The sequence below is a fragment of the Haliaeetus leucocephalus genome, unplaced genomic scaffold, assembly GCF_000737465.1.
Source record: "Haliaeetus leucocephalus isolate CR32 unplaced genomic scaffold, Haliaeetus_leucocephalus-4.0 Scaffold0, whole genome shotgun sequence".
Lineage (NCBI taxonomy): Eukaryota > Metazoa > Chordata > Aves > Accipitriformes > Accipitridae > Haliaeetus > Haliaeetus leucocephalus.
Genome location: NW_010972436.1, coordinates 19,763,127 through 19,780,656, shown reverse-complemented (window position 1 = coordinate 19,780,656; position 17,530 = coordinate 19,763,127). Strand labels below are relative to the sequence as shown.

At 38.3% G+C, this 17,530-nt stretch overlaps 1 protein-coding gene across 1 annotated transcript in view; it reads right to left on the bottom strand.

Moving 5' to 3' along the window:
* PTPRN2 (protein tyrosine phosphatase, receptor type, N polypeptide 2) overlaps nucleotides 1-17,530 on the bottom strand; it is a 523,716-nt gene that overhangs the window by 397,231 nt on the left and 108,955 nt on the right. The window contains exons 5-6 of the mRNA XM_010563027.1: nucleotides 8,544-9,015; nucleotides 1,043-1,297 (exon numbers count right to left, since the gene is read on the bottom strand). Of these exons, the coding sequence (XP_010561329.1) occupies nucleotides 1,043-1,297; nucleotides 8,544-9,015 (727 nt within the window). The remainder of the gene's footprint in view (nucleotides 1-1,042; nucleotides 1,298-8,543; nucleotides 9,016-17,530) is intronic.

Below are 17,530 nucleotides of genomic sequence, written 5' to 3'. Positions count from 1 at the left end.
GGACAGCTGACCCCCACTGACCCAAGGGATACCCCAGACCATATGACACATGCTCAGTATATAAAGCTGGGGGAAGAAGAAGGAAGGGGGGGATGTTCGGAGTGATGGTGTTTGTGTTCCAAAGTCACCGTTAGGTGTGATGGAGCCCTGCTGTCCTGGAGATGGCTGAACACCTGCCTGCCATGGGAAGTGGTCAATGAATTCCTTGTTTTGCTTTGCTTGCGTGCACGGCTTTTGCTTGAGTTATTAAACTGTCTTTATCTCAACCCACGAGTTTTCTCACTTTTACCCTTCCAATTCTCTCCCCCATCCCACCGGGGGGGGAGTGAGCAAGCAACCGTGTGGGGCTGAGCTGCTGGCTGGGGTTAAACCACGACACATATGTTTTTAGTGTCCTAGATATCATAACATTCCTAAAATAGAGAACGGGTGAGTGGTAACTTATGTCTTACTGTGGTATCAACTCCTTAATGGCAATTACTGCAGCTCCTGAATCTGCACCACCAGGAAAACACGTGTCCAGACAGAAGCAAATAACCATAATAACTCTTTTATTTCCCTAAGCAGGAAAGGGAAAGTTTTCTACCTGTACCTAAGACTTTCTTCTGCAAGTAATTGCGGTACATTGAAGAATAATTATCTGTAAAACATAATTTTTATCCCTATATATCTTGAAAAACATTCTTGGAATATAATAATTTTTCTTTATCATTTTGCTTAAACATCTCATTTTCTTTCGAGAAAGGGAAATTAGACCACACATAAAGCAATTTGTATTTTAATATAATTGGGTATGTAGGTTTATCTTGTTTGTGAAGCTGAAAGGCCAAGGGTTCACAAACAGCTGCATTTTTGGTAAATAAAGTACCTCTTGTCAAAAGAAACCAACAAAGCTAAAATTCTGCAGCCTTCAGCGAAAAATACAGAAATTTTCCTCTTGTCTTCTTTAAACCTGATTTTTAAAAGTCTAGCACTAATGTGAAACAATAAAGGAAAATTAGGGTAGCTATCTTTTGATGTACTTAACTATTAGAATTAATACCTGGTATATTAACACTGTTTTCCATTAATTCATTCTGAACCTCTGCCCTTCCTTGAGCATCTCCTTTCTTTATTTGTGCTTCTGTTTTGTCTTCTTTAGTTTTTCCAGCACCCTCTTCTGTTTCTTCCTGAATGCCAACGGTTTGAATTGCATTGGCGATAGTATCAGCAATCTCATCCAGTTCTGTTGAGCTGAGATTCTCCACATTCACTTGGTGTTTCTCTAGGTCCTTCAATACATCTTTAATAAGTACCTCTGGATCACAAAACAACAGAAGCACAAGATTTAGCTGCGTACATGAAGCATGTGTGCTTGTATCAGTAAGTATCTTTCATTTTTCCTAAAAGATATCTTTTCCTTCATGAAGAGTGTTTTCCAAAAGAGTGCATACACAGTCATGCTGCCACCTTTACAGAAAACACAGTAATATAAATGGATGTTAGAGTTTATAACAAGAGAGCGCAAACAACGCTACCGTTTATTAGAGATCAGGTTTCTTTCGTGATTTGTTTTTTGCAAGGTAAATAGCTATATAGAGCTCTGGAAAAAAAAAAGTCAGATATTTTGTCTTTCAAAAGGCTCCTCTTCAGTCAGAAGTGGATATGGATATATGTCCATTACATACATGGATATGTAATGAACAAATCTTCTAAATTGTATTGATTTCTCTTGGAAAATATGTATTTTGTCAAAAGTGAACTTTACTGGTTTGGTTTGTCAGCTGTGAATGTTTTACCGGTCACATTGAGGAAAGAAATGTTAAGATGATGTTCCGGGCCAGGAAAAGCAAATGGACTTACTTTTAGGGAAAACAAAACAAAACAAAACAAAACAAAACAAAACAAAACTCCACAAAAAAGCCAAAACCAAAACAACAAAACAACCTTGATGTGAAAAAAGTTTTGAAGATGAGGAAATTCAAGGACAATGGATATTAAAGGTGAGTTAGATAATGTAGCATAACAGCTCTTCAGGGAAGGTACTTTTCTGACTGCATGTATCCTTCAGTACCATTCTGTGTAACTCTGAAAAACTCGGCCTAACGTCCCTTGGAGGATGAGATGCTAAATGTAGGGCTTAGTCTAGCATACCAAAACCATTTTCAATCGTGCCTCTGTTCTGCTTATTCATGCTGATCAGGAATTTAGCATGCATATGCATGCAAGAAAACTCTTTTACATAGGTAGTATTGTGTAAGAGGAAGATATGGACTGCTTTCAAATCTCTGTTGAATGTATAGATTTATATATAAGCAGTTTGAAGGCAACATCCAATCTTTTTTCTTACGGTAACATTCTTCCTGTTAAGCCCTGTGGCTGGACATGTTCATTATCATCTGTAAACAAGACTTTGGGACCATGCTGAGAGCTTTCAGGTTTACATGAAAGTGAATTAAAAAGTAGGTGCACAAAGGGGAAAACACTACCGGAAAAAAGGCTAAAGAGAAGGTTTTGCTTTTCACAGCAAAGGAGGAAGAAGTAGTTAGAGACTAGGAAATAAGAAGAAGATGTAGTTAGAGACTCTTCTGCTCCAGGGAAGAGGCAGCAGAACACTTGTGATTTTGCAGGGAGACAAGAATCAAGGATTATTTGTCATTGGGAAAAAGAGGCCAAGACCTTAGACATGTCTGTCATTCTTTGGCCCCCACAGTGTTAGCTGAAGAGGTTAGAACCTGCAGCTGACCATCAGCTTCTCAATGCCATTTCAAGGCAGAGATTAATTTCCTCTGACCTGACCCATAATTCACCAGCTAAACTAATGCTGTTTTCCCTAAACTAATTAGTCAATATAAACCAAGATAACTTAAGCAGCTTAAATAGTAGGTTTACTGTGAATCAGAGGGGTTCGGCACATGGGGAAGGTGGTACTTTGATGTACTTGCTTTTCCAGGTTAAAAGGATACTTCTTTCCAATAATGCCCCATGATGGTGTTACAAAATTCTACTGATTTCATTATAATATTCAGCTGAGGTTGTATGCTGTGAACTTCTGAAATTTTCTTAAACATAGTTTTAAACACACTTAAGTGCTACTATCAATAAAGAAGGTAAGTTAAATCTATGATGCTGCTTCAAACTATGGCAGCCAACAAAGATTATGGTACCATACTGAAATAGCAGAGTGCTTTCTACAGGAAAGAAAGTGTTCAGTAATGAGAGTCTAAGACTTAATCTTATGATCTATGGCAAACTCTCTGAGATATTTGGAGGCAGCAAAATTAGGACTGAAGTTTGATGGAAGCTGAGTAACACTTCACAGAAATCTTTGAATACTTTCCTTTCTGCATTTCATTGTATTGTACCCATCCCCTGTCATGAATTTAATATTATAGTAAAAATATAATGACCAAATGCTTTTGTTTAGGAAGGTAATCTACAGGAGCAAATTGATCCAAACTGCAATAAAGTTTTCACTAGACTTGATCAAACTGAGTTCAAGAAACTTTTTCAAGAAACACAACAGCTACCAGGAAGGTGGCCATTTGGAGAAGATGTTACACATAGCAGCAATGCAGGAAATTAAGCTGTAGGAATACCAGCACTGCCAGATTACTGGAAAAGCCTTGTGTCTGCATAGGTATAATTTCTGTTCTTATGTTTTATAGAACTATTGGGCAATAACCTGACAGAAAAACCTGAATTATTGAAGCAGAGCTAATAAAGTCAGCAAAGAAAAGGCAGAATATATGTCAGTTCCAAATCAAAACTAAAACTTTTCAACTAAATGCATAAAGAGACATTGCAAGGCACACCACAGTAGGAAAAAGTGTTCTTGGAACACTGTTTGATTACCTGACATCAGTGCGCCTACAAAAAAAAAGAAAACTGTGATGACTTCAGTGACTTTTTTTTCAAGAGTGTTTGCCATTTATCCACTGATGTGAATAACCCATGATGTGTAGCAGCTAACAATCTATGAATGAGATTTCGAAGGGTTTTGCAACCGTCTGGAATAATATTTGCAAATGTTCATAATTATTTTCAGTGCAGACCAAGAATCCACCTCTGTATTTCTAAACCCCTTGTAAATGTGGAATGGTCTTAGAAAACATCTCTGTCAAGAATGAAAGGCTTCTAAGTCACACTAACATCATTCATTAATATTTCATTTTAGGCAAAAGAAGAGAGAACATGCCCAAAACAGCCAGCTGATTAGAGCCTTGAACATGAGTTTCCCACAATCCAGGTTACATTTCCTATTAAAAGGTACTGACTGCTTTAGGATCACTTGCTCACTTTCCTACAATATTTTTGAAGCATTTTTTATTTATTCAACTTCAGAACAGAAACCACATTTCTCTTCCCTTGACTTGGAACCCTTGCTTTCTAGCCATAACACATTGAGGAGAATGTCATTCAGTTACTGTGATTTTCAAGCTATTAGGAAACATCTTACCAAGAAATTCGATTTATGAAAAAAAATTCAAAAACACTTACATGCCTAGTAGCACCATTTTTTCAAAATTTGGACTCTCAGGTTCTCAAGTTTACTCAGCATTAATGTTACTTAAAGTCCTGACAGTTTATCTATTTTCTGAGAAGGGGACCAAGATTCTTAAAATGCTTCAAAAGAGTGGTGAGTAACACTATGAAGTTTTTAGCAAAATGCACAGGGAGGTGTTTCAAGCAAATTCCAGCAAACAGCATAAAAGCAATTGCGTCATTGACTAAAAATTGTACAATGTTCATTCATTTATGATAAAAAAGCTAGTTCGAATTACACAAATTCAGCAGCAGATTCAAGTCAAAAGTAGCTCAAAATTCTGATCTGAAAAATCAGCAACCTGAGGTTTCTAAGCTGAAAGCAACTTTTGAACCTCAGAAAAATAATTTGCTTCTGCATTTGCCTGTTACATTTTATTCAAGCTAGTCACGGGCCATTACACCAATATTTGAAGACAAAAGGGAATTATATTTCAGGACATATATGATTAAAAGAGCTATATTCATGTAGCACTACTAGATTTTTGTCTATTTCTGTTGTTTCCCAGCCACCTGTCAAGACGAACTAATGAGCTACTCAACAACACACTGTCAATATTGCCTTGTCATTTCCATTCCATTTCATTTTTTCCAAATTATCTTAGCCAAGTCTTACCTCTTCAGTCCACTTCCACAGGTTCATAGTCAATAACAAAGCAGTCTCAATCTCAAACAAAATGGAAATGGGGGAACGGGGCAAGGAATCACATGAGAAAACATATGGCCACAGGCCCTACTCCAGATAATACTAAGAGGCTCACTGCAGGTCCTCCTAATTAATTAAATAAACGTGTTTCAGAGGAGCCTCCTGCTCCTGTGATGCTGCTATTCCTGCCCTGGTCAATGCCACCTGGGCACAGTTCATCCAACAAACTCCTAAATACTTGTGTCAACATGAGAAAAACTTAAGCATTATATGCTACCTTTACTGAACAACTGCAAGTGTGACCTAAAATGTCAGGGACCAAAGACGATAACCAAAGCTAGTAAGTATGAAGAACATCATGTTTTCAGTACACTAGGAGGAACAATCACCAAAATGTCTGTAACAGCCTGGTGAAATGGAAGTCTACACAAAGAGATTTGCTAATTTCCTGAGGTTACTGATATGATGTTAATACATGCCCATGTTAAATATGGATGCTTCCACTTCTTGTTATAGCACCTGTCCATGTTTGTATATCATTTGCATATTATTGGACAAGGCTGATACACAAATGAATATCAGTGCATCTATTTACAAACACCTTTGGGTAATTAAAGGAAATTATGATTAATTTATTAAAATCAGAAAATATTGTTGGAGAAAGACCAAAAAGCAGATGGGTACAGCAATGGCACATCACTTAAGCAGCACATGTACTCGAACATGCGTGTACCTGTGCACAGCCGTTATACTCTCCCACTGACCCCTTCTAAATAGAATCGGCAATGCTTGCCCATGATTCACAGGGCTTGTACTGCAAACCAGACTTCTCCCTTAGCTCCGGCTTCTGAACTGAACAAGACAAGTTGCCTTTCATAGTTGCCTTGGAACCATGATGACAGTAAAGGCACATATATCTTAGATGACGCAATTTTTAATATCAGCTTCACGAGTAGGATCCCCCTAGTTGGTAACAAGAGGAGCTTGCTTGACAGCCCAATGGTACGGCAGCAGTAACTTTGCTAGCAGTCCCACAGGGTGGTCTGTCTTCTTCTACCCCATCACCCCCCCTGACCACACATTAGCTATCCTCAGCAGCTGGGCGCCACATGGACTGGTGACCACAGCTTTGCAAGACAGAGAACGTACAAAAATATTTTTGCTTTACAAACGTGGACGTTTGTTATTTTTTGAAAAAAAGACATCTGAATTACTAATTTTGTGACCTTTCCAAAGCAACAGAGAGATGTATTCTGTAATATTTAATACACCAAAAATAAATAGACTAGAACATATCACTTAAAACTGAGCCAAATCCTAAATACGGCTGGTGCAGAAGGCAGATTAACCATTCCACTATAGCACAGTGACTAGAAAGGCAGTACCCACGCACATCATGCTACTCCTAGAGGTAACAGTTTCCAAATCTGATAGAAAAATAGCTCCGCATTTCCTTCTCTTGTATTTCTCCTTCAGGGTGCAGTTAGCTAATTTACCTGCCACTGTTTTGCAGCAATTCTCAGTGTTAATCTGCTCAGTACCTTCTGGATTGTTCTCCCAGTCAAGTTCCTTTGTCTAATCCTGTATCAGATGCAGCAGAGAACTGAGCTCATGTGACTGTACCCCATGCTTTCCAGTTCCTGAACAGTTCTGTGGTTTAGAGAGCGCAAGAGCATAACCCACAAGCATACAAAAATCCTGAAGCACCAGAGAGGTTGAAGAAAGGTTAAAAGCAGAAAGAGATGGCGTGGTCAGCCTGGCAAATCTGAATCCAAACCATCATCATTCCAATGGACAGCATTTTAAACAACGAATACGCTGGGGTCTGTCCTCACCACTTCCTTATGAGACTGTTAAGTGGCTCAAAAATACAAAGGAAACTGTATTATTTCCTACTCAAACGATTCATAATTTTATGTCTATGCAACATTTAAAAGCTAATGCAATGGAAGAAGTTCCTACAGGGCACATTATGTATGTGAAGTCAAAGTAGCACAACCCAATGAATTGTGAAACATGTTATTCCCTCTAAGTGTTAAGCATTTTTTTCCCAGTTGGCTCCTACCAGGAAAGGTGAAGTGGAACAGCTGGAGGATAATGAAACCAGCATGTGCCTAGTTTGTTTTGAGTCTAGCAACAAAATTGTCTAACCTGTGCAAGAGACTTACTGTGCCACCTGGATTTGATTTTACATTATAGTTCATTCCTTGAAACCTATTATCTCTGGGCATCATACCAAGAATGCTTTCACTTCTGAGCATCCTTTAGATTGCAAGCATTATCCTTCCTCTGCTGCAACTTTGACATTTCTGTGTGTTTGGTTTTTAAAAAAAAAAACCACACCAAAACAAATCAAAGAACATTAAACTCTACGGATGATAATAAGTACAGAAGGGATTCAAAGGAACCCTCTTACATATCACCAAAATCCATTGGGATAGTGGTGACTACAGTGTAACAGATGTAACTGCTTGGCAATGGCTGAGGATCAATTCTTTCATTTTTCAGGCATTCTGAACCACTGGAATAACATCAATAGTTAGATTAGTTTAAAGAAACAATAAAATGAGTGACAGTTATTTTCTAAACTCTACCTGATCCCCAGCCATGCCGTGAAGACCCATCTTGTCTTACAAAGCAGCGCTTAAAGGGTATCACAGGGTCCCGTGAGATGTTACACTCCATTTCCATTTAACTATTTGTCAAACTATCACATACAAAAGAAATCAGGATTGGGTCATTGTTAAACAGCATTAGCAAAAAAAGGTTAAAATCCAGCAAATGGGTTGTTTGTTATAGAATGTCCAGCCAAAACTAGATGTAATCCCACATTCCTGCAATATTCGGTGTCCATCTATCCACATAATTGACAGACTCCTCCCCTCTCTGTGTTCTGCACCAGAATTTATCTTAGTGTTAATTTCTGTGTCTAACTTTGAATTTTACCCATGGTCCTTGAATTTCTAGTTAAATACAGAAAAATGGAACAAAACCAGGCATTTCTATATTACCTATATATAGTGTGGGATGCATGCATAAAAACAGATTTGATAGCAAAGATGTACCCATAATTACGTGTTGTTTGTAAAATACTTTGAAAATATAACAAGTTACATAAATGCTACATCTTACTGAGTGCCATATATTTCTGCATGCATATGGAAGGTGGGTTGAAGAACGTGGGTAGATGTTTGCAGGGAAAGAGTAGTTAGAATGGTGAACATTATTACTGAGAGTATTATGGTAGATACAAATATGCCAATAGTAGGAGACATATCAGAACGTCTACTTTTTTAAAATTTTTTTCTCAAAAATGCTCAGTGAACATAAGAGAAACTTCAGAGAAGTTAAAATAAGTAAATATCAACTTTACCATCCACTACACTCAGAGGGTCCTTTGGATCATCCTGGGAAGCAGACTTACGATTCAGCATCTCAGGGGTTGGCCCCAGCACTCCGGATGCAGGTCTTGGCTGGAACAGCTTCTTCATTTTAAAATCTGCTTTTCCTTTGGCAAAATTTCCATCAAAAGGACTGACTTGCGAAGGGTAGAATCTATCAGCATAAATGTGAGACCCTTTAGTCCTGCTCTGAGAGCTTTTATCATTGCTTTGTGCTGACAAGTTCCGAGTGATGTACGTATGCAGTGCCGCCATCAGAGTTTTTTGGTCAAGCCCCATTTCTGACTCTGGCGAGAACTTGTCTGGCTGAGGCTGGTTGAAGGTCCTTCCAAGGAGATTTTCCGTGTGCTGTTGACGGGATGTTGATGCATGGGCCAAAGGAGGTGCTCGCTCTTTGGGTTTTTGCATCATGTAGTACCTGATGGGATCATTATAGATGTAGCTCTAGAGAGAGTAGAAGGTGGAAAAAAGGACTGGGTCATTATTGCTTCGTGATGATTATTGTTATGCAGGAATCACAGGCATAACCCTTAGTGTTTTACCAGGAAAACAGTAATTAGAATCTGTAATGCATATGTAGATTGCAAACCTCAAACTAGTAAGTTTGCTTTAAAAAGGCACTATGACTTCGGTAAATTTTGTAAAACAGTTTATTAAATTATTAAAAAGCAAGAGAAAGAGATTAGAGAGAGAATGATACAATTCAAACTTGATGTTAACTATGTATGCACTATTTGTATTCAGTCGGACAAAGAAAATTTAGTAAAGCCACTTTCCCTTTGGTTTTTACGAGACTTGTGAGAATAACTTTTTTTGAAGTTACTTACCAAAAACTAACAATTCAAATAAAAAGTGTCATTTTTTAAAGAACACCAAGAAAACAAAACAAATCTTTTGTATATATGAAAAACCTTGTTCTATTTTAAATGAAATCTCTTTTTTTTTTCACTAAATTAAATCTCTAATCAATATGTCCTCTGACAGTATAAAGAAATGCAAAACCAGCATTTAAATTGGTTTTTAATTAGTTTATTATTTTTAGGTAAAACAACTCAGTAAATTAAACAAGAATGTAAAAAATGTTTCAATCAAACTAAAACCACATTTTTGTTGAAAAAGTGCTGGGAAAAAAGTGGAAAGGAGGGCTGGCACTAGAGTTTTCTATTTTCAGTTTCAGATTTTCAAGGATGCACCACCTGGGAATCTAGCATTGCAAGACAATATTTATTTTTTTTCATTGACCTTTTTGTTGTTGTTGTTGATGAAATTTAGTTTTGAGGACAAATTCTAAATTCCCCTTAAGGACTTTAAGCCTCTATCCAGCACATGAAACAATAAACTCATTAATTAGTATTACATTTACCATAATTTAATCCTAGAGATATTTTTCTTATGAGCACAACCTGAACACAGGACTTTTTGTTTTTGACAAACCGGTTCCACCCTCCTAAATAATTTAAAAAATATTTTTTCTTCACTCCCTGCTAAATACAAATTTGAACAGAGAGGTTTACTTATATTCAGAATTATTCCAATTAGATTCTTTGTTTATAATTCCTTCAGGACATTGCTGAAGTTGCATCCCATACCATATGCGTGTTGAAGAATGAGTCCTGCTTTTCAGCTGCGGTTGCTTGATTAAACTGTCATACAAACCACATTAGAATGTGGGAAACTTAGGACAGGGATTATTTCAGCTCTCACTGCTATAAATGATAGTGGGTCACTGGTGTCCCTGTGCACTGATAGCATAATGGTTTGGGACAGAAAGAGCTGCAAAATACATATAGAGCGCAGAGACTATACACCTCAGAGGATAACAATTAGTAGAACTTGGCCAGAAAAATCATTATTTATATATTTCCTAATGGACTTTGTAAAGGCAAAATAAGTAAGGCTGATGAGCTATTCCAGAGATGAATAAAAACTTTTAGATTTTATCTAGTTCTTTATTTATGGACAATAATTTTGCTCTCCATCTGAACAATTTTACTTCTTCTGATAACAGTCAGCTGATTTCATAATATATATTCATAAATCTTGTTTTCCAAGGGGGTTATCCTCCCCCTGAGAAATGACTGAAGAGGTTCATTCCATGATTCCATATCATGATTTGTAGATTTATGGCTTATGCAACTTTATTACAGAAAAAAAGGCACTTTGGATTTTTTGGCTTGTGATCCATCAGTGCAAGGCTTTTGACTTCTGCAGGTGGTCTTTAACATAGAAACGTGTTTTGTTAATGCCAAGAAATTGGGCTAGAGTAAGACAGTGTCAAAGAATACAGAGCTAGAGATCAAGCAGCTTTGTGTATGAAAAATTTTAATGTCCCCTGGGAACTGTATCAAACAACAGCAATGTAGCTCTGGTTCAGTGCACCAGCTGCAGGGTATGCACTGCTCTGATCAACACCAAGAGGGGAGCCAGTTGTCAAAATACAAGTTGAACACTGTTTACATACTTAATAGCAAATCCTAGATGTGAAAAACTACTAGTCGAGTGTATTTATCTCTCAATTTCAACGGGTCTTTGCATGGGGTAATTAACTCTCTAATGATACTTACTCCCTCAAAGGAACTGCAGAGGATGACACAAAGCAGTCCCAGAAACACCAAGTAGTTTACAGAGAATTCATATAAACTGCCATTTGCCTTTCCCACCCCTGTACTCCCTACCTTGCCACCATTTGAAGGCCTTCTGGGTACAAGGGAAGGAAGCACAGGGAGCTGGGAAAGGGGGAAACATGATGGGGGGAAGAGGACATTGCCCATTCAGCCGTGGAAAGACACTAAATCAGCTCAATGCCGCTTGTGAACTATACCCTAATTTGGATCTCTGTTCTACATCCAGCTGCCTCTTTTGCCTCTAAAGCTTTACTAATAAATCAAGTCTTAGGGGGAGCAAAACTGCTAGACACTTTCAAACCACTTGTGAAAGATTAGGGTGAGGAGATGTGGGCTGGCTTTTGATGAGCTATTTAACAAGTCCAAATATCCTTTAACATTAAGAGATCTGTGATTTCCTGCTCTTGCAGACAACAAGCACACCAAGAAAGAAAACACAACAAAACCACCAAGTGATCGTACACAAATTGGATATAAGTAAGTGCCAGTCCTGGGCTCAGAGCTGCACCTCTATCAAGGAGCTGTCTCTCAGCAGCTTGACAGGTCACACTTCGGGTAGTAAGGGATGAAATATTAAAAGTTTTAATTAAAGTACATCACCAACAGCTCAGCTGTCTTCACAGGGCACTCAGATACCAGCCCATCTGATGTAGCTTAGTCCGACTTAATTAAAGGGATCTCACAGCTGTATGGCAATCCTCAACTTGGAGGAGAAAAAAATCCCCTTCCTTGCCACCCCCATCTCAAACAAAACAGCACAAAAAACATAAGTGCCAACTGAAATATGCAAGGTGAAATCCAAGTAAAATTGCAGCACAGATAAATACAACCCTAGACTATTGGTTTGTCTAAGTAGCATGGGAAAAAAAATAAATCTGTTTTTTACAGAAAAAGATAGGACAAAAATACGTTATATGTAGCTTAGAATCCAGTGACAATTTACATCCTAAGTTATTAATAACAATTGCAGAGCACTGTGATAATCTTACTTGAAGTGTTTTTGCAATCTAACCTCCTGAACATGGACATTGCTAGTTTGACTTACTTCAAGGTTAACTGACATCATCCATGATCAGTGAAAAGAAGAATCTGTAAATTCCCTTGCTGGTGCCTTTGGAGAAGCTGCTAACATCATGGAGAAACAGAGGAAAACAAGGAGCAGGAAAATTTTAAACAGAAAATGAGTTTCTGCATAGCTTAAACTGGATTTACATGAAGTACTGCCAGTAAGAGCAAAAAAAGACAAACATTAAATGAAATGTGTGGAACTAAAAAAGAATGCTCTAGTTACCATATAGATGGTCTATACTGAATAGGGTTAGACTACAAGTCCCTATTACTATCAAGGAAAAAAATGTTTTAATAGGTAAGTTACTGTTCAATTTTCTCATGTCACTGATACATCTTTAAAAAGTACTCTGAATTGCTAAAAAACTCAGTTGAAAAAAAACTTATTTCTCCATCTGCACAGGATTTCCCTCTCTTTCACCACCTTTCAAATAAGCTATCTCAATAATTCACACATTATCAAAAAACCCCCCACACTAACCTTTCTGAAGATGGAATTGTTGGGGCAATGTCTCGTATGGTTTAGGTATGTAAGTAACTGACATTTTCTGCATGAAAGTTCACAGAAGGGCACATTAAATTACACTGTGCAGATGCACTGTGTAATCATCTATGGACTACATGTTTTCTTAAAAAAGAAAAAAAAAAAGAATTAGAAAACAGGGCAACATTGCATACATACAACCCAAGGCACAGACAAATGCTGTTCAATTTATCCACCAAGGGGTAGATTGATTTGAATGTTTCACCGAAATGCAGAAAGAATGGAATTAAATTTATGACAAAATACTTCCTTTCTTGAGGATATATTCACTAAATCTTGAAGGCATATAGAGCTAACAAAAAAATCCCTTAGGAATGCCTAAAGAAGAAATCTTCCTCCCTCAATTTCATTTAGCTTTTTCTGTTTGATGCATTTTCAGATGTTAATTCATGTTTGCTACCACCTAAATTTGGTTGGACCATGATTCCACCTACAATACTTAATTTACTGTGCCTATTTGAGATAGTGGCAGTATGTTCTCTGAAATTAGAAAATAAAAACACAACAAACACTGGATCCAGGCTCTCCCTCACCAATCATGGGATAAAATAAAAGTTTCCAAAGGCTTCCAAAAAATGAAATGATCTCATACTTTAACTTGTGTGGAGTGAAAGAAGCTTAGCTTTTTCTACCAGAAGCAGTGTAGATACTCTGTGACCCACACACACTTGCCTCATGTAAACTCACTACATGGGAAAGACATGGACTCATGTGAACCCCTAACTAAACAGGAGCACAAGTGCCACTGCCTGCTCGCTAGATCAAAGTGTGGGCTGTGAATTTGTACACATCAATCTACCTTTACTTTGAGAGAAATCCAGCCAACAACGAAACCTGAGAGCCAAATGGATGTCATGGACTACAGTGCAAAAGTCCCTGGGGTGGAGGTGAGTAAGGAGTACAGCTGTGTCCTTAGAGCATCACAGCTAAAGTAGCCAGTCCCATGCCAACAAAGCCTTAATTCTTTCAGCTGATGAGCTGCTGTTCCCATACAGTGCTGCGCTGTCAGGAGGGTATCTTAGCAGCCTTCCAGCTAGGTTCAAGCTAGCTGAAAGGGGGAACTTTGCTTTACAAGCCTCTGTGTGCTATAGATACGATGTTATGCACTCTGCAGCAAATTCAGTGTTAGGTTTGTCTGAAAATAATAGGTAAAGCCAAAGAAAGAATTCAATTTTCTGAGCAATAGTGGAGCAAAAGCCTTTCTACCAGCTGAGAATGACCTTTTCACTTTCTATAGATAATGATATTATACCATGCAAGAAATCACTGCATGAGAACCAAGAACTTGGAAGACTAACTCAGCATCCAGAAACTGGTTAAGAGGCCAAACCAGCGCCTCCTGCATGATGGAAAAGCATCAGGCCATGATCTTTTGACAGATTCACAGGCTTAAGGCAACAAGAACTATTACAGTAATCTCATCTGATCTATTATTTCACTAATAATTTTCTGTAACTATCTCCTATTTTCTTTCTGAGAACTACAACGGCTTTGAAACCATTTAAGAACTACATCAGAGAAGTAAAGATGGCAAAGATTGTTAATTAACACCCTGTAGTTTGCAGTGTCAAAAGCTTGATCAAGCAAAAGGGGTCCTCTGAGTTTCCTTTGATCAAAACTAGTGATGACTTTGCTTCCTAATTCTGGTTGTGAAACTGCACTGTAACAGGATCGTCTGGGGTCTGACTGTGTACCATTCAATAATCTACACCGCTGTAATTTCAGTTGACAGAGATTTGATTGTGAGCAGCATATTCTACGACTCTTAAACAAAACAACCCTCCAAAACAAAAGAAAAAAGAGAGAGGATAAATACATTGGCTTCTTTCATGTATAAGTTACTATTTAAGAAATTAACTTCTAAGTCTCAGATGTTCTCAGCTGTTCTTGATCTCCTTTGGGATGATCTTAGCTGCATGCCTACCTTTCAACCTTCTCCAACAGGCTCTGCTGCATGAATAATTTTTATCGTTAGTTATCGTTTCTTGTACTGCTGAGGAACTCGCTAGCATTAGTCTTCATAACTAACTGCTGGTTGTTCTCTCTGTTTCTGACAAATCTCCATCCTAGGAGTTAAAACAAAGTTTCTTCTTTGTTTCTATACTTCTTTGGTATAGAAGGAGCGCTGGATGATTTCTCCTTGGCATTCACCATTAGCTCATCATAAACAAAAAATGTTAGTTTTACACATTGGGTTACATGATAACCTAGCTTGCCTCCACACGTAAAGGATAAGATAGGCGGAGAGAAAAATGACGGGTGGATGAACCCCAATAACCTGATCTGTGCCAAGGGACCCCAGCCCCGGCTCCTCCCAAGGCCATCACAGTGAGCTATCAGCCATGATGTCCAGGAGTGCCACCCACCAGATGGGTCGACAGGAGAAGCTCTGTGGATCACCCCACAGATTTAAGGGGTTACTGCCTGCAGGGGTGTGGGACTCCTTATGGGATGCCGGGAAGACCTTCTTGGGATTGTACTAGGCATATTACGGGATGTTTAGAGACAGGACCAGAGAGGGAGGATCCAGGTGGACTGGGGAGCAGCTCTGGTAAAACAGCAGGAAAACAGAGTAAAAGAGAACAGTAGCATGCAAGCAGGCTGCCCACTATACTTGTCTGACCATGCCTTGTGTTTGCTCACCGCAGTCTGTCCTGTCTTCTCAGTAAACTCCATTTCTAACTATTCTTCCCGGTGAGAAGCTCTACTCTGTGTGCGTGCGTGTGCATGGTGGTCTGAGTGCCAACAACCGGAGTCGGACTGTGGGTCCTGTGGTGCCTATTGGCAGCACCTGCTCCACCTGGCTCCTGGTTAGATGTGGGGACACAGACCTGAGGCAGCTTTGCTTCTTTCAGGCTACTGCGTTGAGAAGGTCCCTAACACTACAAGTAGGAACCACAAAGTGACAGTCAGCCCCCAGCGGATGGTAGAAATTGTGCAGCATGGCGATCAGTGCCGATAGATATACCGGGGTATATCAGCTTCCCTTGTCTGGGAACAGTTTGCTCATATGTCAATAAGTCTGTTACTTAAGGTTTCAGTGAATGATGTTTAAACACATTTTCTGTAGGCATATGCTGGTACATTGAGCTAACTCATTATCTAAAGATGATTTACATAGAAACATGAAGATCTTCATCTGCCAAAAGTTGAGCACATTAGCACCAATTCAATATGTTTATAACTCTAACATATGAATCCAAAGAATACTTTATACCCAAAGAAATGTGAATGAAGAGAGATCTACAGGTTCCATGTCTCCAACATTGCTTTACAACCCCATTGAAAGCAACCAACCATTTGCTGGACAGCTGCTGGAGGTAAGGTGAGGTCGCCCCCCCCCCCCCAAAAAAAAAATTCGTTGTTGCACTGTCCTGAAATGTGTACACCAGCACACTCACACAGAGGTTAGATAAAATAAGTTTATATTTTCATGAGCTCTACCCTCTCATTCGATGAGCATGATCTAAAAATAAATACGGAATACATTTTAAAATTTGTACCAGCTCATCATCTTCTACTTACTGAGCCCAGTGTACTGAAGTGCCATGAGTAAATACTTGCAAGACAAACAGCAAGCTTGCAGGAGAAAGGACAGAAACAAAAGCTCCAAACACATGGTATTTGGCAAAAAAAGAGTAGATTTTGAAGGGGTGGGGAAGGATCTGAAAAAGAAGCAAATCTTATTGTCCAGTCAGCATTTGAGATTTTAAAACTACCAATCTATGTTTCATCTATGAATTACTAGAAATTAACTGCCCTTTTAAATAAGCCTCCAGATTTGACACACATTCTTTATAATTTCATTTCTACAGCACTTGTATCTTCAAATCGCTATAAAAATAATTAATCTTTACAGGATAGCTCTGTGATAAGAGAAATTATGATTTCTATGCTAGATGTGGAAATTCTGTCACTACTTCATACATAAACTGAGAGGTTGTAGGTAAAGGTAGGTGTTAGGTCTAAGACTTGAAGAGTACGATACTGGCACTAGAATCTTCACTTGCCAAATAACTAATTCAAAAATTAAATCACAGGTCATATTAGATCACCAGACTGCATATTTATGCCGCAAACAACCTGATTGTAGTTTTGATAGGCTTTGTAACCATAATTCTGTTAGATCTTCAAATGTATGGGTACCAGTCCACCCAGAAAAAAATTGCTATCTACACCAGATTCATGCAGCATGGCCAACAGGATAGAATTTACAATGTCTTATTTTATATATTTAAATTAGAACGGGTGGATCACAACTTGAAAATTCCTTTTTTCCCTCCATTGATCATAAAATGAGTTTAGGTTGACTTGAATCAATACAAACACCTATATTTGGTCAAATTAATTCTGCTCCAGTGCTTATGGAGTTTTGCTTGTTTGTTGAGATTTGGGGTTGTTTTGATTTGGTTTTGTGGGGTTCTTAAGAGGACTTTAATATTTCTATTTTACTGAAAATAGCCATGGAGGGGAGAATGATCCAAAAGATGAAATACCTTCCTGGGATTTGAGGCTTAACTTTTAGTCTACACTCTACCAAAAAAATATTGCATGACCTCAGAAAAGCTATCTAATCTGTCTGTGAAGTAGGGGTATTAGGTCTTCCCTACTTTGTAATGGCACTAGGTAAATAAATACATCAATGCTTGTGGCACATTCAGATATTACTCTAAAGGTTGTTGTATAGATATACCAATAGACGGGCAATTTTGTAGCTTCAGGG